Genomic DNA, 24,146 nt, shown 5'->3' with positions numbered 1-24,146 from the left:
GCTCAGTGAGAACAAGGTAAGCTTTTCAATATATAGTGCTGGGATAACTGGTTACCCATATGGGAAAGAAATCAGATCCCTGCCTTACAACATATACAAAACATCCAGTTCTTATTATTTAAAGACTTGGCTGTGAAAGGCAAACTTTTACAAATTTTAGGAGTAAAAAAGGAAGCTATCTTTATAACCTCAGGTTAGGGAATGCATTCTTAAAATTAAGGACTTCTGTTCTCAAAACAGAAGTTTTGAGAACTTGAAAAAGACAAGCCAAAAATTGGTAAATGATATGAGTAACATGTAAACAGTAAAGGATCTGTATTCAGAAACCATAAGGAACTACCACCACTCAACAAGAAAAAGACAAACAACCCAGTAGAAAGGTGAGCAACAAACGAATAGACATTTTGCAGAAAACAAAAAAGGTAAATTTTAAAAAACAGGAAAAGATACTAAGCCAAAAGGCTATCAGAAGAGTGCAAATTAAAACCACAACTTAATTTTAACACAGATTTTCATTTAGATTGGCAAAGATAAATAAGTCTGATAATACCAAGTTGTTGAGAATGTGGTGAGAATATAAACTGAGACAACCATTTTTGCATTATCTCATAAATCTGAACATTTGCATATCCTGATTCAGCAATTCCACACTTATGCACATATCCTCACATTTTAACTCATTACACCAAGAAACACACAGAAGTATGTTCACTGTAGCAAGTTTCAGAATATCAAAAAGCGAAAACAATCCAAATGTCCATTCACAACATAATAGATAAATCCATCCTGGCATATTCACACAATGAGCTATTATATAGAAGTCTCAATATATAAACTATACCCAGATAAAATAATATGAATAAAATTCGGATTCATAGTGATGAATGAAAAAGCCATTCAGATTTAAAAACATGATGCATTTTTATAAACCTCAAAAAAAAGTGACTACACAGTATCTTTGTGCATACATATATACAAATGCAGCAAAACACCGTACAAAAGGAGAAAGACAAACATAAAGCCGAGGACGGCAGATACCTCTGGTGGGGAATCAAGGGGATAAGATGGGATGGTAAGGAGTGCATAGGTAGTTGTAACAATACTGGTCATGTTCTAGATTTTAGATTGGCGGATATGCTCATTTTAGGGTTACATAGTCTTTGGTATGTACATAATTTACATAATTTTTAAATGGGGGGAGAGAAGAACAAAGGGAGAGAGAGATCCAACTAAAGACCATGACAGGTCTACCTCACAGTATCACAGGTTTGGTTCCAGACCATTGCAGTAAAGTGAATATTGCAAGCCTCACAAATTTTTGGTTTCCCAATGCAAATAAAAGTTATGTTTACATTATACTGTAGTCCATTAAGTGTGCAATAGCATTATGTCTAAAAATAAGCATACATACCTTAACTTAAAAATACTTTATTGTTATAAAAATGCTAAACATCCTCTGAGCCTTCAGTGAGTCGTAATCTTTTTGCTGGTGCAGGGTCTTGCCTGGATGTTGATGGCTGCTGACTGATCAGGTCGGGGGCTGCTGAAGGCTGGGGTTGATGTGGCAATTTCTTAAAATAGGACAGCAGTGAAGTTTGCCACATCAATTGACTCTTCCTTTCATGAACGATTTCTCTGTAGCACGCAATGCTGTTTGAAAGCATTTTGCCCACAGTAGAACTTCGTTCAAAATTGGAGTCAATCCTCTCAAATCCTGCCGCTGCTTTATCAACTAAGTTTATGTAATATTCTAAGTCCTTTGTTGTCATTTCAACAATCTTCATAGCATCTTCACCAGGAGATTCTGTCTCAAGAAACCACTTTCTTTGCTCATCCATAAGAAGCAACTCCTCATCTGTTAAAGTTTTATCATGAGATTGCAGCAATTCAGTCACATCTTCAGGCTCCACTTCTAATTCTAGTTCTCTTGCTATTTCCACCACATCTGCAGTTACTTCTTCCACTGAAGTCTTGAGTCCCTCAAAGTCATCTATGAGGGTTGGTATCAACTTCTTCCAAACTCCTGTTAATGTTGATGTTTGCACCTCTTCCCATGAATCACGAATGTTCTTAATGGCATCTAGAATAGTGAATCCTTTCCAGAAGGTTTTCAATTTACTTTGCCCAGATCCATCAGAAGAATCACTATCTATGGCAGTTACAGCCTTACGAAATGTGTTTCTTAAATAATACGACTTGAAAGTTGAAATTACTCCTTGATCCATGGGCTGCAGAATGGACGTTGTGTTAGAAGGCATGAAAACAACATTAATCTCACTGTACATCTCCATAAGAGCTCTTGGGTGACCAGGTGCATTGTCAATAAGCAGTAATATTTTGAAAGGAATCTTTTTTTCTGAACAGTAGGTCTCAACAGTGGGCTTAAAATATTCGGTAAACCATGTTGTAAACAGGTGTGCTGTCATCCAGGCTTTGTGGTTCCATTTATAGAGCACAGGTAGAGTAGATTTAGCATAATTTTTAAGGGCTCTAGGATTTTCGGAGTGATAAATGAGCATTGGCTTCAACTTCAAGTCACCAGCTGCATTAGCCCCTAACAAGAGAGTCAGCCTGTCCTTTGAAGCTTTGAAGCCAAGCATTGACTTCTCCTCTCTAGCTATGAAAGTCCTAGATGGCATCTTCTTCCAATATAAGGCTGTTTCATCAACATTGAAAATCTGTTGTGTAGTGTAGCCGCCTTCCTTAATTATCTTAGCTAGCTCTGGATAACTTACTGCAGCTTCTACACCAGCACTTGCTGCTTCACCTTGCACTTTTACATTATGGAGATGGCTTCTTTCTTTAAACCTCATGAACCAACCCCTGCTAGCTTCAAACTTCTCTTCTGCAGCTTCCGCACCTCTCTCAGCCTTCATAGAGTTGAAGAGCGTTAGGGCTTTGCTCCGGATTAGGCTTTGGCTTAAGGGGATGCTGTGGCTGGTCTGATCTTCTATCCAGACCACTAAGACTTTCTCCATATCAGCAATGAGGCTGTTTCGCTTCCTGATCATTCGTGTGTTCACTGGAGTAGCACTGCTAACTTCCTTCAGGAACTTGTCCTTTGCATTCACGACTTGGCTAACTGTTTGGCGTAAGAGGCCTAGCTTTCGGCCTATCTCAGCTTTCGACAGGCCCTCCTCACTAAGCTTAATCATTTCTAACTTTTGATTTAAAGTGAGAGACGTGCGACTCTTCCTTTCACTTGAACACGTAGAGGCCATCGTAGGGTCAATAATTTGCCTATTTTCAATATTGTTGCGTCTAAGGGGATCGGGAGGCCCGAGGAGAGATACTGACACGGAACGCACGTCAGTGGAGCAGTCAGAACGCACACAACATTTTTCAGTTAAGTTCCCTGCCTTACCTGGGTGCGGCTGTCAGCGCCCCAAAACTACAACAGCAACACCAAAGGCCATCAATCACAGATCAGCGTAACCAGTAACGACGGAAAAGTTTGCTTGAATTACCACAATGTGACACTCAGGAAGTGAGCAAAGGCTGCTGCAAAAATTGGTGCCGACAGACTTGCTCCATACAGGGTTACCACAAACCTTCAACTGGTAAAAAACGCAGTATCTGTGAAGCAGAAGGAAGCAAAGTGCTGCAAAATTATGCACGTACTACTGTTGAGTTGTCTGCCTTCCTTAAATTACGTCAGCTTTTGCTTCATGCACTTGGGGGCTCTGCCGTTGGGACAGGTGGTTATGTTCAAATCCCACCAGAGAAAGTGCAGCTCTTCAGAAATCCTATCAAGAAAGACCCTGAAGGCCCCCGCCGACGACCACTCCCACTCCTCCCTGACGGCTCGGCTTGTCTCCACAGTGGCTCCTGGTCCCTGCGCACAGTGCACCTGGCCTCCCCAGGCGGGCACGACGGCAAGGCGGCTCCGACAGTGCGGGAAGGGCCAGACCCCGAGAAGACCCCAAAACACGCACCCCGGGGCGACGCGAGGATCCCGGCGCCCACCAAGCTCCAACCCCAGACCGCGCACAGCATGCTGGGACCACAGTCCACGACTCCCGCGAGGCACGTCGGGATTCCAAACGTCTGACTGGGATTCATGGGACAGCGGCGCGCTGCACGCTGGGCCTCGTAGTTCCACGACGGACGACCGGCCTTAGCACGTGATGGGAGGAGTTGTGGGACGTCAGCCCCTGTTGCATGCCGGGACCAAAAGCGCCTGATTGGGTTTCTGGGACACCGGCCTCTTAGTCCTAAGACACCAGCCAGCCCTCAGCGCATAAAGGGTTGTGGGAACCGCAGAGCGTTGCATGCCGGGACTTGTAGTTCTCGTGACGCCGGCCCTCAGCCGGTGACGGGGACTGCGGGACAGAGACCCTCGTTGCACGCCGGAATTAACGGCGCCTTACGGGGATTCGTGGTACAGAGGGGCGCGTTGCACACCGGGACTCAGAGTCCCACGATGTCCAGCCTCAGCGCCTGACAGGGCTTCTGGGCCGGCAGCTCCGCGTTGCATGCCGACCCACAGCCCCAGATGCCGGCGCTTATGGGGTGGATGGGGCGAAGGAACACTGTTCCCACCGGGCCCAGTCGCAGAAGCGTGGTCCTAGGACGCGCCCATTTCCCTATGGCCGGCGGAGGACCTCTCGGGCCCCGCGTGGGCGTGTTTACACCCAGGCCCTCGGCGCCTGCGCGCACGAATGCGGTGGCACGTGACGTCGCACGCTGTCCCGGAAGTCGGCGCGGAACGGGCGGCTGGTGGAAGCCGGTGGTGCCGAAGGGGGAATCGTAGCGCCGCTGCCGCCTCTGCTTGGGCCGGGGTCGCCCGGTAGCCCGCGATGGGCGCCGCACCCTGAGCGCCCACCGCCGCTTTTCCACAGCGCCTCCACTCGGCTGCGATGGAGGCACCGCCCAGCGGCCGCGTTCCCGCCGAGGGCGCCCAGCCGCCGGCCGTGGCCGAGGTGCGCTGCCCCGGCCCCGGACCGCTGCGCCTGCTCGAGTGGAGGGTGGCGGCTGGCGCGGCCGTACGCATCGGCTCTGTGCTGGCCATGTGCGAGGCCGCCGCCTCCGCGCAGCCCACCGGGCCCGCCCCTACTCGCGCCGGCTCCGGGGGCTGCGTGCGCACGGAGCGCAGGCTGAGGTCGGAGCGCGCGGGCGTGGTGCGGGAGCTGTGCGCGCAGCCTGGCCAGGTGGTGGCACCCGGGTGAGTGGGAAGGAGGGAGGGGGCTGAGGTCTAGAGGGAGTTCTGGGCTTGGGCCGGGAAGGGGTCCTGGCCCGGCACTGGGTGGGAAAGGGTCTCCGGGGCAGCAGCTGAAGGCTGCACTCTGAGAGAACTTTGTAAGTTAGAGCCCACAGCGGCTTGGCTGCCTGTTTATCTAAGGCTGGATGGCAGTCACTGCTAGTCACTTTACTAATCAGAGGCAGCTGGCTTTTTTTAAAAAACTCTCCGTTACCGAAATTGCACCCTTTGTAAAACAGTTGTGTTCTCTTTTCTCTCTTTCTGTAATAGGTGTCTCCCCCACAAGACTTCACGTTTGTAAACTAGGAAACCTAGGGGGTCATAGTGCGCACAGGACTAATCAGGCGTACTCCATGCTTGTCGCAGTGTCAGCTGTTGGGAGGCGTGCACTTCTTTAGGTTCTAGTAAACCTTGCGAAACGTGGTTGTAAAACCTGGTGCAGTTCTGCATCTCAGCTCAGGAAGGGGGTGCGGCCTGGGCACAGGTAGGTCAGAATGAGAAGTAGTAGTGCACCCTCCTGCCACAGGCTCTTGCTGTCGTACCTCTGTTTTAATCTAGTAAAGGGTTTTTTTTTCTTTTTTAAAGTGTGTGAACCTGTCAGTTTATATCTTCTCCCTGAGTTGACCAGTGTTGTGCACAAAGGCGTGTGCGCATGGCTGGTGTGGTTGCTGTCATCGTCAGGGACAGAAGCCTGGGGCAGGGGAGCATTCCTGCCTCCTGCTTAGTGGCTGGCGTGCAGCTGTCCTCTGTGGGGACCTCAGTGCCCTGGGTGCTCAGTTCCCTTTCTGCCCACCCTGGCCCTCCCCGGGGGTGGGGGGGCATCAGTCCCTGCTCCTCTCCCTGTGGCTCTAATTGCCCCTCTGGCTTTGGAGCATCTTCTGCCTAGTCCACACAGCAGTGGGTGACCAGGATAGAACCGGCCTCCCTGGGAGTCTCATCCCGCATCCTTTCCTCTCCTCTCCTCTCCTCTCGTCTTTGGAGGGGAGCCAGGCCCTCAGCCTTCTGCTCAGATGCCTGCCCCTGCCCACTGAGTGCATCCGCCACCAGAGCTGTCTGCCTGGCCGCCTTTAGGGGACAGGGGCTCGCTGTGCTGTGTGTGTGTGGCACAGTGTCAGCGTTACTTTGAAGTCAGGTCTTAACCTGACCATTGGTTGGTCCATAATGAGCCTGTAAACCTGCCAGCTAAACGATGGAGGTGCACCCTGATGCTGCTGTATCACTGTGTAGAAAAACCCTGAGGGAAAGACATCTTCTTCATGTGGTTCTGTTCCTCTGCATGGAAAAGGCCACCAAGGCCCAGACGGGCCAGTTACTGGTCACGGCAGTTAGTGAGACTCACGTGCATGCATGGATCAGGACAGCCAGTCCTGCAGATAGATCAGAGTAACCCAGTGAGGTCATGTAACCAATCAGCCCAGTAGCTGATAGAGTGACAGGCTCCCAGCTGTGAGTAATTCTCTTTTTGGTGTGTTTTTGGTGTTTCAGGTCTTGGGGTATCTTACTGCAGTGGTTCATCGTGGGGCTTTTTGAGGACCTGAAGAGTGGTAGCATTTCTCCTGGAAGGCAGGTGTGTGGGGGAGGAGAGCACCAGCGCAGCGCCGGGCCCACCTGGCTGGAGTTGTCCTTGTCTCCTTCTGCGCTGTCCTCTGCAGGACTCATCCTGACCACGTCGGAGGCTGTTCTCAGGCAGTGAACAGTTGCAGGAACATAGAAGCCCTGCCTCTGGGTGTAGTGGAAATAATCAGTAGATACTGTTGTGATCTGTAACGGGGTTGCACGTTTTTGTAGTGCTTCGTGCTGTCGGGGAGAACGGGAGCTATTCTGACTGAGACAGAGGAAGGGGCTGAGGCCCCAGGAGGTTTCGATAAAACAGCACTGTCCCTACTGAGGCTTTGCCAGGGCTTCCTCTGCCCTGCTCTCTCCTTAGGCTGCGTTTCATCCAGAGCGTCCCCCTGGGGGGAAGCAGATAGAATGAGAGTCTGTTTCTGTCTTCGTAATATATATGTGGATTGAAATTATTTTGATTTGAAAATTTTCTGACAAGGCACTGCCTGCCAGAGAGTAAGTCTGTTAATTGTGTACCTGATGATGTCTTTCCCCCTCACCTGTCTGCTTTTTTTCGATTCACTCGGGTACATTGATGTCTCCAAAGGAAAGGAAAATATATGCATAAAGTAATCAGGAAACAAGTGTGGTGATGGATAAGGACCGACACGGGAGGAGGCTGTGTAGGTGCGCCTTTGCCTCTTCCATTGACATCCAGCCAGCTTGGTCTGTGCCTGTCTGAACCTGCTGTTTTTATCAGGGTTGTACAGTGCCGATGTTCTTAATTTCATCGTTTCTGCTTTATTTCTTGCTTTGTTTTCCTCTGTAAGAACAACTAATTTTTCAGTGTGGATTCAGGGGTTCTTATTTTATTCAGTGGCTTATGGTCCATTCCGATGACTTGCCTTGATGCTCAAGCTGTCCTGGATGTGGAAGCGGGCGCCCTTCCAGGTCCCGTTAACGTAGAGCATGGTCCTGTTTTCTGACACAGATGGCTTCTGCTCTCCCATCCCCAGCCCTGGAGTCAGCCATTTCTCCAAGAAATCCTGCTTTCTTTTAATGGAGAATGGCATTTAGAAACCCCAATCTGGGTGCACAAAATAGTCTCTTTTCCTCCAATATTCTTCAGGACTCAGAGGTTTAGCACTTAGAAGAGATCCCGTAGCCCTCCTAACCTGTAAGCCCTGCCCAGACCCAACACCTGACAGTGACTGCTCCAGGGAGCAGCGTGCTGGGGCCCAGCTCCCTGACACTGCCCTTTCTGATACACCCTGTGCTCTCTGACCTTCCTATTGGAGCAGACACAAAAGCTAATGAGTACAAAAAAATTAGAGTTTGATACTTGTGTGTTTTGGGGAAAATAACTTGTTTAGGAATTGCATTTGATGGTTATCCTATGGATTTTCTCCAGGAACGAACCAGGAAAGCTGACCTTTATGGGTGACTGGCCTGGCATTCTGCGGCTTGTTTTTAGAGTTCACGGTGCATCAGTCCCTTGGCCGTGTGGAGGATTAGGGTAGAACACAGCCCACTCGGCGCGTTTCACCCGGCCTCGAGCAGTGTCTGCAAAGCTGGAGGAGGAAACAACTTATGCCAAAAAGGACGTTGCTGCTGTGCTCCTATCTAATTCCCTTTCCCTCTCTCTTGTCATTTTATCTGATGCAGAAGTCATTTGGGATAGACAGTGTCATACTCAGCTCTGGCCCTGGAGAGCAGTTCCGAGTGATCTAGTAATTGACAGGAAGTACAGTCCGCCCTCCACACCACAGGTTCCGCATCTGTGTATTCAGCCAGCTTGGATTGAAACATTTGGGGGGTGGGGGGGAAGTTCAGAAAGTTCCAAAAAGCAAAACTTGAATTTGCCACATACCAGCAATTATTTACATAGCGTTGGCATCGTGTTGGGTATCATAGGTAACTGAGAGGTGATTTAATGTACACAGGAGGGTGCATGTAGGTTATATGCAAATACTAGGCCTTTTTTTTTTTTTTTTTTTTTGCGGTACCTGGGCCTCTCACTGCTGTGGCCTCTCCCGTTGCGGAGCACAGGCTCCGGACGCGCAGGCTCAGCGGCCATGGCTCACGGGCCCAGCCGCTCTGTGGCACGTGGGATCCTCCCGGACCAGGGCACGAACCCGCGTCCCCTGCATCGGCAGGCGGACTCCCAACCACCGTGCCACCAGGGAAGCCCACTAGGCCTTTTTATATAACGGGCTTGAGCATCCTCAGATTCTGACACTTGCGAGGTCCTGGAACCAATCCCCTGCGGATACGGACGGGTGACTGTCAAGTCTGTTTCCCCCTCCTTTTAATTTGGGCCGAGTGTTTCTGAGCTGCTGTACCCCGTAAGTTTCACTCCACCAGTGTGCCTACCAAGAGGAGCGGTGTGTGGAGGCTGAGCCCCAGGTCATCGCTCCTGGCCCAGGAGCTCTGGGGTCACTGGTGTTCGTGTGGCCTGCACGTTGTCACAAGGCAGCAGGTCAGTGGAGCCTGTAACTGAAGTGTAAGCAGCCTCAGCATATGTAAGCCTCCTGGGCTGGTGGATGAGCCAGTTACTGTTTCTCAAACACCTGCCGCCAGCGTCCCTGGAGGTGAGCGGCAGACTTTTCACCAGGTGCCAAAGGGCCCACACGCACCACTGGCCTGTGAGCAGCTGTCTGAGACGCGCCTTTGAGCGGAGCAGAGCGCCTCCGGTCCCCTTGCTGGCTCCACCGCGCCGTCGCAGATGCTTCCAGGGCCCCGTTCCTCCCCTCGGGCGCAGGAGAGCAGGGCTGGCTGGGAAGGGTCCCGGCGGGGAGGGGTCTGGGAAGGTGGGTGCCCCGTGTCAGCAGTGAACGCCCCCCAGAACCGACCGGGCAGGGAGGACCAGCTGTGGCCCGGAACCGGGCCTGGAACCCAGGGCATGGCCCGCATGCGGCCGAGGTGCCGTGAGAGCTGGGAAAGCAGAGACCCCGAGCAGGCCGCGGGCGGAAGAGTCCTGGAGGCGCTGCTGGCTGAAGGGGTCGTGGGCACCTCGTGGAGGGATTTGGGTGGACGTGGGGGGCTGGGGGGCCACACGTGGAGAAGGCCAGCCAGGGCAGGGCTCCCCTGGGTGCCGGATCACCAGCGGCCGAGGCGGGCGGGACCTGGAGCAGGTGCCACCAGAAGGGCAAGGTCGAGGGAGGAGCCGCGTGTGCTCAGGGCAGCCCCTCGTCCGCCGCTCCGGTTTGTCTAGGATCGGGGCGAGGGGGGCCGTTTCAGGGAGAGGTTGAGACGGCGTTGAGGGTGGGAGAGGGGCCAGGCCGGCGGGGCCTGGTGTGCCCACCCCGCCCAGCACTGGGGTCGGGGGAGGGGGGTGTCCTGGCCCAGGGCACCGAGTGGCTGGTCGTGATGAGCAACGGGGCCGGAAGGGCGGGGAGGAAGGAGGCCCTGCTCGGAGGAGGGGTGTCGCTTCCCTGGTTTTGCCCCCCATTTGGCAGCTCTGTCTGCCCGTGAAAACCATTTGCAGTCCAGAGCCTTTAGGACAGAAACGGGTGAGGAGGGAGGGGTGCAGAGCCGTCCACCCTCACGTGTGGGGCACCGACCAGGAGGCCGCTGGGCCTCAGAGAGGGTCTTTGCTTTGTGGGCAAACGCCCAGCAGGGCCTCCCTCACGACACTGGCACGGGGCACAGGTGTTTCGTCGTAGATGAAAAAGTCCTTCATTTTATAGCCAGAGAAACGGCAGCCCTGGAGGGTGATGTGAAGTTAAAGTTATGCAAGAGTCGCCGGGAGAACCGGTACCAGAATCCAGGTGCCTTTGTGCCCACTCGGATGCTCTTTCTAGAGGAGTTGGATAAGGCAAGAGATTTTAGTTCTTGCTAACTTGTGACCGTTTTCACCCCCGATTCTAGGGCGGTTCTGGTGCAATTAGAAGGATGCAGCCACCCCGTCGTCATGAAGGGCCTGTGCGCCGAGTGTGGCCAAGACCTGACCCAGTAAGTTCTGGCAGCTTGAGAGTGGGACACCGTCCCCCCTGGAGCCCGAGGGTGGTGGGTGTGAGCGTGGAGGGCCAGGTCGCCTGAGGGGCTCGGGTTGGAGGATCTGTCTCCGATGCCCTTCGTCTGCCCGCATGTAGCGTGAGTCAGTCCGCTTCCTCTCTGGTTTGATTTCTTTGAGCTCTGGAAGCACTAAAGCATGTCTGCCGCCCACCCCAGGTGTGGTAGGAAACAGCTGGTGGGTTGGGATTTGCCTTCTCATCCCCGCTGAGTGAACCGCGCTTCCGCACTGGGACCGGCCATCCCTGGACGCAGCCGGCGTTTCACAACCTCCAGGCCCCCATCTCGCAGCCTGTGCTAGTTTGCCACCACTGTTGAGTTGGCTTACCCCGTTTGTACGTGTAGAGCAGTGTGGACCGTTCTGTACTTTCACGCTCTGGGCCTCTGTGTTTCAGTGGGACCATCTTTATTTTCAAAGGGAACTCTGTGAGTGTGACTCTTACTTAATTTTTTCCTTGGTTTTCCTGTCTGTTTTCAGACAGTGGGGGAAATTTCAGCACTAAGCCCGCAGGACTCATCAGCTAAAGCCTGAGCTAAAATTTCTGCATGAGTTAATGAGCTGCAGGTGTCGCTTCAGCAGCCCCTTCTCGCTTCGCAGGCTGCAGAGTAAGAATGGGAGGCCGCAGGTGCCGCTGTCCACGGCCACCGTGTCGATGGTGCACAGCGTCCCCGAGCTAATGGTGAGCTCCGAGGTAAGTGTGCCCCTGGCAGGGACAGCGTTTGGGAAGACGGTTCCTGAGAGCCGTGAGCGCATCTGTGGGCCGCTCTTAGTGTCAGGAGCGACAGGAGAAGACACCAGCTCCGTCGTCGCCGTCCCTGTGTTCCCAGTGTGCCCGCGGTGGACGGGTGGTTTATGTGGCACATGTGGCCTGCCCGCGGGTGAGGGCTGCACCCCTTCCTCCTCCTTCCCCAAGCGATCCCGCCTGCAGGCAGCACTGCTCCGCGGGGCTGCGTTGGGTCGGCAGCTCTCCAGGGTGCTGCAGCCGGACCCTGGGCTTGGAGAGCTGCGGGTGGGTAGAGAGCCGAGGGGGAAGCGCAGAGCCCGGGCCCATCGTGAGCAGGGGTGAGGGGAGGGCATCTCGAGGGCTCCTGCCCGGGGAGCAGGGGGCCGAGCAGGAGGGGGGAGGTGTCAGGTCTGATCAGTGCTGGCTGCGTGGACGTGGGGTGGAGGGTGAGGGCCCGGTGCTGTGCTTTCACGTGCAGAGACGTGCGAGTGCTGGAGAGATGTCTGGAAAGAAAAAGTTTGCTTTTTGTACATTGCCGTGTTGGTCAGAGGCCTCCTGACACCTGGGCCAGGGTCCACACGGTGGGGTGAGTGAGCGTCGCCAGGCCCGGGCACTAGGCACGGTGCCCACCTCACGGGGCTCTGTAACAACTGGCTTCTTGTCTTACCGCAAGGCAGTCTCGGAGCTCTGCGTTCTTGCAGGTAGTAGGTAATAGCTCTCTTCAGTGTTATGATTTTGTCAGGTGTGTGCTTTTAAATGATGTGTACCTACTTTGTCCTTCATGGGAAAGACAAAGTGCGAGGTACGTGATTCTGGTTTTTCTGAATTGCTGAAATTTAAACAAATACAAATACATAAGTGTATGTTTAGACAAAACAAGGAAGTTTGAGGATAGAAAGAGAAGAAGGCGCCCCCCGTCGTTTCTGCTGTGCAGGACTAACCCTCGCCCGTCCTGCGTGAGCCGCTTCAGGAGCGGACAGCGGGATCCCCTCCGCCCCACGCTCGGCTCGCTGCTTGTCTCAGCTCTGCCGGTCGCTTGCCCTGAGCGGCTCCAGAGCCTTCGGCTGAGTCTGTATAGACACAGCCACTTCCTTCTCAGCCCCCGTTCACCGGTCTGCCTGTTTAATGAAAAGCAGTCACAAGTCGGGGTGGCTTCAAGAGGGTTGGACCACGCAGGACTGGCACTGGGGCCTAGTCTGCAGGCCGCTAGGCTTGCGAGCGAGGCGGGCGAGGCGTGTGGGGCCGTGAACCCCTCGGCTTCCTCTTCTGTTTTCTCACAAGACCGAGTTTTGTTTTGGATCCACGTGTACTTGCTTTGTCGTCTCTCTTTTTCCTTTTTAACTAGCAAGCTGAAAAGCTAGGAAGGGAGGACCAGCAGCGACTGCATCGCAACAGAAAACTAGTGCTCATGGTGGACTTGGACCAGACCTTGATCCACACGACGGAGCAGCATTGCCCGCAGATGTCCAACAAGGTGAGCTCCTCTGGGGGCCGGGGGGGGGCAGCTCATTCAGCGACACGCGCAGGCCTGAGCAGCTTGGGTACAAGCTTCGTCTGAAGGAGGGCGGATCCTCGGCTCAGTAAGTGTGCAGGCGCAGGGCGCTCTGCTCCGGAAGCTCTCGGCCACGGTGCGGAGGCCGGTGAGTAGCTGGTGAGCGCTGGCGTCGAGTCCCTCACCCGCAGAACAGCGTGTGCTTTTCAGTTAATCTTCGATGTCGTGGGCTCTTCTGTAAGACGCTCTTTGTGTGACGTCCACGATTGGCAGGCGTCTCGGGGGTTTCTTGCATCACGACCGCTGCACTCAGGCTGGGGGGCAGAGCTTGAGGGCATGGCTGCCGCGAGCACCGCAGCCACTTGGGCTTATTCTGCCTGCGAAGCCGGGCCTTTTCACTCCTTGCATAAGAGTTTGCACGGTTATGCCACTCCCGTTCTCAGCTTGTGTGGCAGGAGGGTGTCCTCGGGGCCATGTGGACGGCGCTCAACTGCTGCTGGGGGCTTCCCTGTGCCTCTGCCCACACCTGCCCACTGGCCAGGCCCCTCTGGACCCCCAGACAGCATCGGGACGCATGGCAACCCCCCGTCTCGCCCCCAACTCCGGACCCACAGGACACCTGCTGGCGACAGCCAGAGAGGCATGTTGAATCCTTAACCTCGGAGATCCTAACTTGGGATTTTAAGGATGTTTCTATTGTAGCTTCTGGACGTTTTAGCTGTTGAGTATGGTGGAAGGTGTTTTATACCATTTCACACTCCCAGATGCTTTACCAGAACAGCCCCATCATGAGGGGTGTGACGAATTTAGAGCTAGCAAAAAATTAACTAGGCCTCAGGTTGTTTCCTTTCTTTTTAGCTTATTACTACTGAGAAAACGAATGACAAAGAGGATTGAAAGGATCAAAGTTTAACTCCCTAAGGAGAGTGGACGTGCGTGCACGTTAATCACGTATAAGCAGGTTGTCTGTCTCCTAAAGATGTCTGCGAATACTGTTTCAGCTTCTGTGTTTCATTTGTACGGTAGTAAAGTTGCATCTTAAACCGTCCATGAGTTAGACTGAGTGATGTGGGACCCTTGGTTTGTGTTCACCTAGCTCTGGGAGACACTGTCAGTAGCCCCTGGAGGTGGGTCCTAAGCGGTCCGCAGCGGCTCTGCCGCTTGCTGCTATGGGCAGTGACTCTCTCAGGGTGCACACTTTGTCCGTGATCAGAGAAACAGTGTTGGCAAGACGGTCAGGGTGTGTAAGCGTCCACCGGTGTCCTGATAGCCTTTTAGTGAAGCCCTCGGACAGCCGAGTTACCATAGTCATCACAGGAAGTTATCCCAGGTAGGTAGTTATCTGGTCGTTCTGGGTAGCTCCTTGCTTGTCCTGGGCACTTACCATAGGTGGTTACCACAGCAGGGAAGGTGGAGCCCCCCTCCGCCATAGAGCGTGAGAAAGGAGAGCGTTTCTGTGGAGTGGGCGTGGTTCACTGCATGTCAGCTCCCGCCGGTGACCATGTCAGCCGCAAGGCCAAGCCTTCACGGCGGCTCCCGCCCCCTGACTGGGCCTGTTCTCTGCAGGGCATATTCCACTTCCAGCTGGGCCGGGGCGAACCGATGCTGCACACCCGTCTGCGTCCGCACTGCAAGGGGTTCCTGGAGAAGATCGCCAAGCTGTACGAGCTCCACGTCTTCACGTTCGGCAGCCGGCTGTACGCACACACGATCGCAGGTGAGCGGGCCGCGGGGCTCAGTCCCCGCACTGGACACTTCACGTTTGGCTTCTCTCTTTTTCTCAATGTTTCTTGAAGATGAAGGGGAAAGATCAGGAAGGTCTCCCAAACTCAGTTTCAGTTTCCCAGCTGGCAGGTGGGGGCCCAGTTAAGTCGGTCCACAGGCTGCAGGCGGACGAGAACCTCCCTGCTCTGCCGGGCCCACGGGCCGTGACAGACGCGCTCCAGTGCAGAGGGCAGGCTGCCATCACTCCGGTCAGCTGCACGCCACGGGCCTCTTTGGAAGTCGGTCAGGACCACACATACGTGGAAAAGTAGAAACTCTCGCTACGAGGGTTCTGTTAAAAAATGTTAATCCGTTTGGAAATAGCTCTGAGCCGTGTTGCTTGTGCTCGTCTGCAGTTGGCACTTTCGGCGCAGACAGAGCAGTCTCTCTTCCGTGGAAGGGAGCAGCGTGATGATGCATTAACCTGCTGTCCTAGTTCGGGCTTGCGGTTCTGTGCTGGCTGCTCTCGTGCATGGACACCGGAGGCCCCTGGCCCCCAGCTCTGGCTGGGACGGGGTGAAGGGCACCAGCTTCCCCTGCGTAGGCACATTTGGGCTCTAGCCCACTGGGGCCCATCATTGGACATTGGCACCCGCAGTATGTCACAGCTCCTAAGGATTAGTTACAGGTACGGTAAACTAAGTACTTTTAAATGCAAATGCCTTTGCAGATGGGGCTTGGTCTTGTCAGTGGAGAAATACATTTTAAATTCCCCTTTAACATTTGGTGCCTCTGTAGGAAATGTTAGTCACAAACACAGAGGCAGCGTCATTAGTTAATCCATCTCGTAACTAACGTTCAGCGTGTTCACCTTCAGCGTATGGCTGCTCTGCGGCTCCGCGGGAGCGTGGTTTGGAGACTGACGCAACTCCTTTGCAGAGTTCTCACACCGCTGAGTAAGCCACACCCCACGTGGGAATAGCAAGTGACGTCTTCAGGTGCGGCCTCAGGCTTCTCCTCGTGGCCGTCACCTCTGGAACCTGGCCTCGCTAGGTGTCAGTTAGTGAGGCACGGAGAGCACCAGCGAAGGTCCGGGTGGGGGGGCGCGTTCCTGCTCAGCCTGCCGCCCTGCCCACCCCCCCCAGGGCCTGTGGCCATCGCCGCTTCCTGAGGTTCCTAAGAACAGGGCTCGCCCCATCTCAGGCTGCACCGTGTGCCGTAGAATCCCAAGTTGCAGCAAGTCCAGACGAGGCCATCACGAGGAAACCGCAGGCAGTATCCCAGCGACAGTGGGTGCAGAGACCCTCCAAGCAGCACCTCGACCAGGGGCCCCGAGGTGGTTCGGCCACCCCAGTGAGGGCGTTGAGAGCGACCACGGTTCTCCTGCAGAGAGGGCCTGGGAGGAAGCACGTGGCCCCCAGGGCTGGTGCCCCACATAGCTCTGGGAGCTGCGAGGCCTTCGGGGGCACGTGGATTTGAGCTTAGTGGCCACAGCGCTTTTCGCTGGAAGGAGTCGGCTGACCGGCCGTGTCAGTCTGATCATTCGCAGATGACAAGCAGAGGCCACACGTGCGGAGGCCTGACAGTGGTCTTAACAGTGATGGTTTTCGTAACTTCCTCTTCCTGTCAACTTTACTGTTTTCACAAAATGTGTCCTTTCGGTGTAGCGAGGATAGAAACGCTCCCGTTGGGGCGGAAATGTTAAGCGCGTCGCGTGCTCTTCATTTGTTGTAGAGGCTCTGATACTCAGTGTTTTAGATTTAGCCGCTGAGAGGCTTCAGCGTCCATACAAGTTCTTTACATAGTAGAACGGTAGTGTGTGTTTCTCCTGCGAGATGGGCGTTGTCTGTCGATGAAGCAGACGACTCAGTGACCTCGAGGCCCTGAGCACTGGGCGGCTGCCGCCCCGCTGCACAGGGACCCTCAGGAGGGGCACACGGCTCCGCCCGGAGGAGGACCTCGGGCTGCAGGCCTAGCAACCGGTGACGCGTCTGTCTCCGTCAGTAGTAGGAAACAGTAAGGCGTGGGTGTCAAACCTGCAATGTCAAGGGTCCTGTCACCGAGGGAGGCGGCCGTGGGCGGGCCGTGTGGGAGAGGACGCACGCGAGGTTATGAAGGTGCCTCCTCGTCCATGTAAAGAAAGGTTTGAGGAAACACGGGTTCTCCTGTCACGGTGTGAGTTTAGGAGTGCTGCCCGAACGCCCTGCCCTCCCCTTTGCTTTGCGAACACGAAGGTCAGGGAGACAAAGCCAAACCAGCACGTGAACTCCTGTTTGGCGCCACTTCTGTCGGCGATGGGCTCCTCCCTGATGCCACTCTCAGTCCCCTGCGAGGTGGGCAGACGTGGTGCTAATTGCCCGCGGCTCTGAGCTTCCGGGTAACACTGAACTTTGTTCATCCCGTCTGCTGTCCCAGCAAGATTCCAGGTGATGTGAGATTCAGTCAACATTTCCTGGACCAAAGCCCTTACCTGCGTTAAGATTAGAGGGAAGGAGGGCTTCCCTGATGGCGCAGTGGTTGAGAGTCCGCCTGCCGATGCAGGGGACACGGGTTCGTGCCCCGGTCCGGGAAGATCCCACACGCCGCGGAGCGGCTGGGCCCGTGAGCCATGGCCGCTGAGCCTGCGCGTCCGGAGCCTGTGCTCCGCAACGGGAGAGGCCACAACAGTGAGAAAAAAAAGATCAGAGGGAAGGAGCTGTACAAGGGTGTAAGAGGGTGACGGTCTCACCCGGAAGAGGAAAGTGCTCGATGCTGGTGCTCTGTTCTGCGCATCACTGCACGTAGGAAGGGACATCAGTGCGTTGCAGACACGTGACCTTGTCCTGTTTTCTTTTCAAAGGCTTCTTAGATCCTGAGAAGAAGCTTTTTTCACATCGAATATTATCGAGGGACGAATGTATTGACCCGTTTTCCAAAACGGGGAACCTTAGGTATGTACCTGGCTGTGCGCATCTGAGGTCACCGTTCAGTTTCCGTCGTAAAGTCTGCGTTTTGAGCATCAGCCCAGTCGTTCTGTATTTATTCTCCCGGTTACCAGCGTCCACTTTCTGGCACGTAGCGAGTCCGCTGTCTTCTAACCAGACCCCTCCCTTCCCTGCTCTCCTTGAATGTCCAGGCAATGGTGGCTCCTGGGGCACTTGGGCCAGAGCCCAGGGCGACATGGGTGTCGGGGGAGGAGTGAGCCCAGGGCCTGGGGGATGCGTGGAGAGATAGTCTGGGCGGCCCAGCCCCCAGAGCCTCCCCAGAGGGCGAGGGGGCTGTTTGGCCTAGTCGGGAGTTTTAGGGGGTGTTGGCACCTCGGACTTCTGTTTCCTTAAGACCTGCGTGCTGTGCAGCGTACAGTCAGTTATCAAATCCTAAGTCGTGCTACTCTGCACTGGCGCTCGGCCTGTTTCCACGTCCTTCCGTCCCTCTGTGCCCCTCCCGATCCGGGTCTGTGTGCTCTTACACCAGGGCTCCCTCCCATCCCTCCCTGAGAGCTGATTTATATTCTTGGGAATTTCCTGCTCACTCTACAAGGAATTTCCCCACTGCTACCCAGAAAGTCGCCTCCCCCATTGTGTCCTGTGTCAGGTATCACTTTCTTCATGGCTGTTGATTCTTAAGACTTGGACAGTAACAGCTGTGGCCCCAGTGGCCTTTTGGCTGGCGTTGGCCACCCTTAGCTAACATTTCGTGTTTCAGATTTAGGGTATCCACACAGACTGAGACCTGTTCATGTCTATGGGATGCAAGAAGAGAATCAGAGTACTTGTTTCAGAAACAGTTCTCGTGTTTACTGGTTAGGCATCCGGACGAGCAGGTTCGAGGACGAAGGAAATCGAGGGAGGGTGTGATGACTGGTTCGGGGGAAAACCTGCCCGAGGCTGAGCGTGTCAGAGGGGAGGGGTCCATGGCAGCTCCGGGGGCGGCGCTTGGCTCTGTTCCCCGGTCTCGATTTGGTGTGGTTTTCACCTCCCTCGTCTGGAATTAAATGTGCTAAAGGCATTAACTGTGTCGGTCATTTTGGCTACCGCTTATGCTTTGCCTGTGGAAAACAGACTCACCGAAGACAGTTCTGGACACGTGAACGTTTTTTTCTGACTAGTTGTAGCCTTTAGTAGCAGCTAGAAAACCTGAACAATGACATGCGTTTCTCCTGGGTTTGTTTCCCGATCCTAGAAAACAGGCAGGAAGCACTCATCCTTCTGAATTTTGCATCCTTGCGCCTGTCTGTCTGAATCTAAGTGTTGTGGGCAGAAATCAAGTGAAAAGACCACAGAGCAGGCCTGTGCCCATAAGGTGGCTTTTTGGACCCTTGTTAACATCTTGCTCCACCCATACATCCTCATAGCTTTCGGGAACACAACAGTCACTTTTTGGACTTGGCATCGTGTAGGTGCCCCAGCCAAGATTTGAGTGAGGCCTTGCCCTCCTGCCTGTAACTGAGAGCTCTCACTGGCGCAGGCCGAGTACACGTGTTTGTAAGTAAAGCCGTGTTGGGATGTGGCCAGGCCCATTGGTCTGTGCCAGCTTCCCCTGGGTGAGGGCTTTCCATGGCCCCAAACAGTAAACCCTTCACTCTCTGGCCCTTTGAAGAATTTGCCATGACTCCTGCCTTAAGGAGTGTCAGACACTGGAGAAAAGTGTAACTATCTTAGTATAACTTTCTCTGGAAACTTTTTTAAATGTGAACTAAACAAAAGCCCTTCAGTGCAGTTTGCATCTGGTTCTGATTAATATGCTCTCTGCTGGTTTCATGTAAAAGATGGTCTTGACATTCGATCGATGATGAGCTTTTGTAGATTGTGCTAGTACTTCCGATGCATTTTTACTTCTAGAAATCTTTTTCCTTGTGGAGACTCCATGGTTTGCATCATCGATGACCGAGAAGACGTGTGGAAGTTTGCCCCCAACCTGATAACTGTGAAGAAATACGTGTACTTCCAGGGCACAGGTGACATCAATGCCCCATCCGGGTCCCGGGAGCCCCAGGCGAGGAGGAGAGGTGGGTGTGGCCCCTCCTGGCTGTCAGATAGCACCAGCTCTGTCCTGTCTCTGTTGTGGCTGCTGTTAATTGAGGATTCAGTTTGGTTTGGGTCATTTATTTATATTTCAGTAGTCATAGAGATTGTGGGGTTTATTTATATTATGCTGAAAAACGTGGTATTATTTGGTTTCAGTTTGGGTTTTGTTTTTTTCATTTACTAGTACCAGCCTAAACATTTTTCCCGTTGAGTAAAGATTAAAGAATACTATTTAATTTAATGCATCTGAATACTACCTTTCATCCCGGCTTTCCTTGAAAGACAAGCATGACACTGGGAGTTTGGTGTGTGAGGCTCCAGCCCGTGGGCGATTGGTGCCGGGCCCCGGCCCAGAGCCTGCGGGGAACCTCCCAGGCGAGCTGGAACCCAGAGTCTGAAAAAATTTTAAAGTTTTGGTTTGAAGTGTTTCTGATGATCTTTAGCTTTTAAATAATCCGTTTTGAGGCCTACAGTTATTGCTGTAGTCACTAAAGTGGAGCTTTGAGGGGCAGGCAGGGGAGTGAGACCCCAGGGCACCCTCGGGGGCGAGGCTGCCCGGCACAGCTTGAGCTGGGCCCGATCTGGCCACAGCCTGGGACCCAAGCATGTTCTGCGCATCTCGTACCACTGTGGAACCCAAAACGAGGCGGCCAGGGGAGGCCCGCAGACCTGAGATACTCGCCCTCCAGCCCTTCCCGGCTGAGGGCGCCCTCCCTGGCCAGAGGTCCCTCCAGCTAGCAGCTGGGGGCAGGTGGATGGAGTTTGTTTCCACAGGGGGTTTCCTCTTAAATGTTAGGTGACGGTCACCTTGTCTCTCATGCACACGTGCAGTCAGTCCTTCTCCTAAAGGTGCCGACGCCACGGAGCAGCCTCCATCCGTCAAGGATCCCGAGGAAGGAAGGCAGGTGTCTGGGGTCGAGCAGAGCAACGGCCTCGGGAAGCCCACGCGGGAGCTCAACGGGGGCGCAGGCCCTCGGGGGGGCTGGCCCTGTCCCGGGCAGGAGGAGGAGAGGGGCGCTCGGCCCGCCGCCTGCGCCCCCTCTGCTGACGGCCGGGGGCCCCTGGCGGGCACCCAGCAGCACGGGCGGACGCCGCCAGAGAAGAGGCCCGTGCTGGGTCCGGTGAGCCCTGACCCGGACCCAGATGTCCCCAGTGACAGCGGGAGCAACAGCGAGTCCGAGGGCCGGCCGTCCCCCATCCCCTCTGATGGGGAGAGTGGGGAGAAGAGGACCCGGAGAAAGCCTGCGGCCACCCGCCATGCTGGGGACATCGTGGCCCAGGGCAGCGCCTCGGGCGCCAGTCCGTGCGTGGAGCCCGGGCCCGGCGTCCAGGCGGCCGTGCAGGGGGAGGGCGAGCGGGACGGCCTCTGCGGGCTGGGCGGCGGCTGTGCCGACAGGAGGGAGGCCGAGACAGAGTCCCAGAACAGCGAGCAGTCAGGCATCACGGTGGGCGAGTCCCTGGACCAGAGCGCGGAGGAGGAGGAGGAGGAGGAGGACGCCGACGCCGACGACCACCTGGTCCACCTGGAGGAGATCCTCGCCCGCGTGCATGCCACCTACTATGCCAGGTATGACTGCTTTCTCCGCGGGGAGACCCAGGACGCCCCCGACATCCGGAAGATTGTCCCCGAGCTGCGCAGCAGGGTGCTGGCCGACGTCGCAATCATCTTCAGCGGGCTGCACCCCACGAACTTCCCCATCGAGAAGACGCGGGAGCACTACCACGCCACGGCCCTGGGCGCCAGGATCGTCACCCAGCTGGTGCTGGAGCCCGGCAACCCCGACCGGGCCACCCACCTGATCGCCGCGCGGGCCGGTGAGTCACGCCCTCCTGCCCCGGCCCCGACCGCCTCCGCGTGGGGCTCCGGCTCCCCCTCCGAACCAGCTGCCTCCACGGTCCACACTGCGGGGCCACCCAGGTGTCACTGCTCCCCGAGGCCCCGGGCTCGAGGCTCTGGGGTGGGTGCCGATGTAGAGAAGCGGGGCCCTTCAGGAGCCATCACACGGTGGGCCCTGCTCTGAGGGCTGTTCCCTCCAGGGCCCCTGCTGTCCCCGCCGCCCCAAGCCCTGACGGCAGACCAGTGGCCCACGGCGGCTGCGAGCAGAGTGCATGTGCCCGCAGGCACGGAGAAGGTGCGCCAGGCCCAGGATTCCGGGCAGCTGCACGTGGTCAACCCCGACTGGCTGTGGAGCTGCCTGGAGCGCTGGGACAAGGTGGAGGAGCGGCTGTTCCCGCTACGTGGTGACCCGGCCAAATCCCAGAGGTGGGCGCTCGCGGGGGGCGGCCGGTGGCTCAGAGGGAGGGTCCGCGCTGGAGCCCACACAGCCGCTGCTCCCGCTCGGGAGATGCCGCCGCCCCCGCTGCGCAGACTGTCATAAAGAGTACCTCTGACCAGTGTCACCTGGAGGAGAAGCGGAAGTGCTTCTCCTGAGACACAAGTCAGCTTTAAGCAGCGAATCCTAGTTTGCGGCTGTTTCTTTCACAGCTGGGACGTGGTCCCATCGAGTCACAGGGTCTTTACAGAGTCCAGCGTGGAGGGAGGGGGTGGCCAGGACGAGGGATGGGTGCAGAGGGCCCGTGGGCAGAGCCAGGCAGCACGGACAGCGCACCAGCTCCATCAGAGCGCGTGCTGTGTTTAGAGGTGAAGCCAGAAACAGTGTCAGAGAGACAGTGGTGCAGCCCGCGCTCTCCAAGGGGCCTTGTGTCCGCAGCCGAGGTCGAACCCCAGGCTTAACGGAGAACCACGACTTCACGCGCGGATTCACAGTCCCGGCGGGAGGGAGGCACGGGGGGTCCCGATCTGTTCCGGCCTCTCCTCACCACCCTCGTTCTCGCCTCCCCCCCAGGGAGGACGGCCCGGCCGCCTTTCCCGACAGGCAGGGCCTGCTTCCAGCCACCCTGTTTCATCCAACACCCGTGCATCCCAAGGCCCCGCCTGGCCCTGAAGTTCGGATCTACGACGCCAGCACGGGCAAGCTCATCCGCCAGGGTGCTGCGGGCCCCGGGCCCCCCGGCTCCCTGCCGGTGCACGCGGAGCTCTCCTCCTTCAGGTACGCGCGCCCCGCACGCAAAGGCGTCCTCGCAGGACTTAGCCAGCAGGCAGCAGAGTGGGGTGCCTGTGGGATCGGGCCGGGGGCACAGTCCTCACCCATGCCCACGTCGGGCCTTTCTGCATGTTCTTCCGTCCTGTCTCGGGTCCCGGGACTGGGGCAGACGAGTCTGTGGCTCAGCCTGGACCTGCAAACGCCCCACCTTTGCTCGGTGCCAAGGGGTGGCCTCAGGCGGCTGGACCTGACCCTCCTGTCTTGCCCTTCGGGTCCGTCCCCGCTGCCACCCCCAGAAGGGCCAGTTGGGAGCAGCTCTGCTCTGTAGCCCCGGCCCTCAGGTCACAGGTCACACTGGTGGCCGTGGCAGTTGGTAAACAGGAACATGGAGAGAGACCCAGGTCGGGGAGGAAGGCACTGCCCGGAGGGAGCGTGGCCAGTGGTTTCCACACGTGTCTCCACGGGTGTCTGTTTCCTTTCTGCCTGTTGACTGGAAATCAGCTGAGTTGGGGACCTTACAGAGCACCCTGTAAACACCTTAGCTCTCCGAGGTGTAAGTGAGGGACCTGAAGCTTTGCTTTGTTTTTGAGGAGTGGCCACTGCCTTGAAACGCTTGTGCTTCTGCTGAACGCACGTGGTCTTGCTTCCGGGTCCCCTCCTTTCTGGAGCCCCGAGCCCATCCCGAGAGCCACCTTTGCTGTTAGCGGCCCACGTGTGGCGGTGGATTTCTCCTGCTCTGGTGGCCTGGCAGCCTGCGCTGACCGCGTGGCTCCACCGGAGTGCTCGTTGCAGGGGGCAGGGACTCACCCGATTCCCTACCCTCTGGCCTCGGCAACAGGCCGCGGGGGCCGACATGAGCCCGGTTGACGCCAGCAGAGTGGATGTGGACGAGGGGCCCCTGGAGGCCAGCGGGGTGTCAGTTGACCCTGCGGCTGGGCTCCAGACGTGGACAGACGCCCGGGGTTTAGGCCACTTTCAGTTGGGCTGTTGGTTGGTGGATTATTTTGTTCTGAAAGCATCGTCGCTGATTAAGCTCTGATTTTCTTCCGACAACATGATATTTAATTACTTGAGAAGGTGCGTTGTGATCTCTGTGCTGCCTGTACTCCCGTGGAGTTACTTCCAGAGCAGGGTCACTAGGTTAAAGGTCGTGGATGTCCTTGACTTTAATAGACGGGGGCAGTTGTTTGTTACTTTGCCAAAGATTTGTTGGGATTTGTGTCCTGCCCGGCAGGACCGGCCCCTCCCTCTCCTTCCTCCTTGATCGGTCTCAAGGCGCACGGCCGCCCTCTCTCTCCGGTGAGGCCCAAAGTGGGCCTCCCACAGGCGACGACCTCGGGTGTGTCTGAGGGTGAGAGGTGCAGGGCGGGGAGCAGCACCCCTCACGGAGACAGCGGGCCGTGAGTGGCCCCGGGC

At 55.7% G+C, this 24,146-nt stretch overlaps 1 protein-coding gene and 1 long non-coding RNA gene across 9 annotated transcripts in view; one reads left to right on the top strand and one right to left on the bottom strand.

The window, feature by feature from the left end:
- Window positions 1-1,412: 1,412 nt before the first annotated feature.
- LOC137203172 (uncharacterized) lies at window positions 1,413-4,605 on the bottom strand. The gene is made up of 2 exons (XR_010932965.1): window positions 3,936-4,605; window positions 1,413-3,576 (listed from the first exon to the last, which is right to left on the bottom strand). It is a non-coding gene; the product is annotated as an uncharacterized lncRNA (long non-coding RNA).
- The window catches only part of CTDP1 (CTD phosphatase subunit 1), a 41,297-nt gene continuing 21,741 nt past the window's right edge, over window positions 4,591-24,146 (top strand). For 4 of the 8 annotated variants that reach the window (XR_010932961.1, XM_067698783.1, XM_067698782.1 and 1 more), the window contains exons 1-10: window positions 4,591-5,164; window positions 10,616-10,699; window positions 11,358-11,451; window positions 12,830-12,958; window positions 14,543-14,693; window positions 17,520-17,610; window positions 19,501-19,667; window positions 20,518-21,501; window positions 21,724-21,949; window positions 22,533-22,736. Coding sequence is in view for 4 of the 8 variants with exons in the window: in XM_067698783.1 (XP_067554884.1) it covers window positions 4,860-5,164; window positions 10,616-10,699; window positions 11,358-11,451; window positions 12,830-12,958; window positions 14,543-14,693; window positions 17,520-17,610; window positions 19,501-19,667; window positions 20,518-21,501; window positions 21,724-21,949; window positions 22,533-22,736 (2,435 nt within the window). In the remaining 4 variants the exon portion in view is untranslated. The remainder of the gene's footprint in view (window positions 5,165-10,615; window positions 10,700-11,357; window positions 11,452-12,829; window positions 12,959-14,542; window positions 14,694-17,519; window positions 17,611-19,500; window positions 19,668-20,517; window positions 21,502-21,723; window positions 21,950-22,532; window positions 22,737-24,146) is intronic. The other 4 variants (XR_010932963.1, XM_067698784.1, XR_010932964.1 and 1 more) reach the window with 3 other exon arrangements.

The sequence above is a fragment of the Pseudorca crassidens genome, chromosome 12 (genome assembly GCF_039906515.1).
Source record: "Pseudorca crassidens isolate mPseCra1 chromosome 12, mPseCra1.hap1, whole genome shotgun sequence".
Classification (NCBI taxonomy): Eukaryota; Metazoa; Chordata; class Mammalia; order Artiodactyla; family Delphinidae; genus Pseudorca; species Pseudorca crassidens.
Note: the sequence above shows the minus strand (reverse complement) of the source record. Positions and strands in the feature narration are given on the sequence as shown.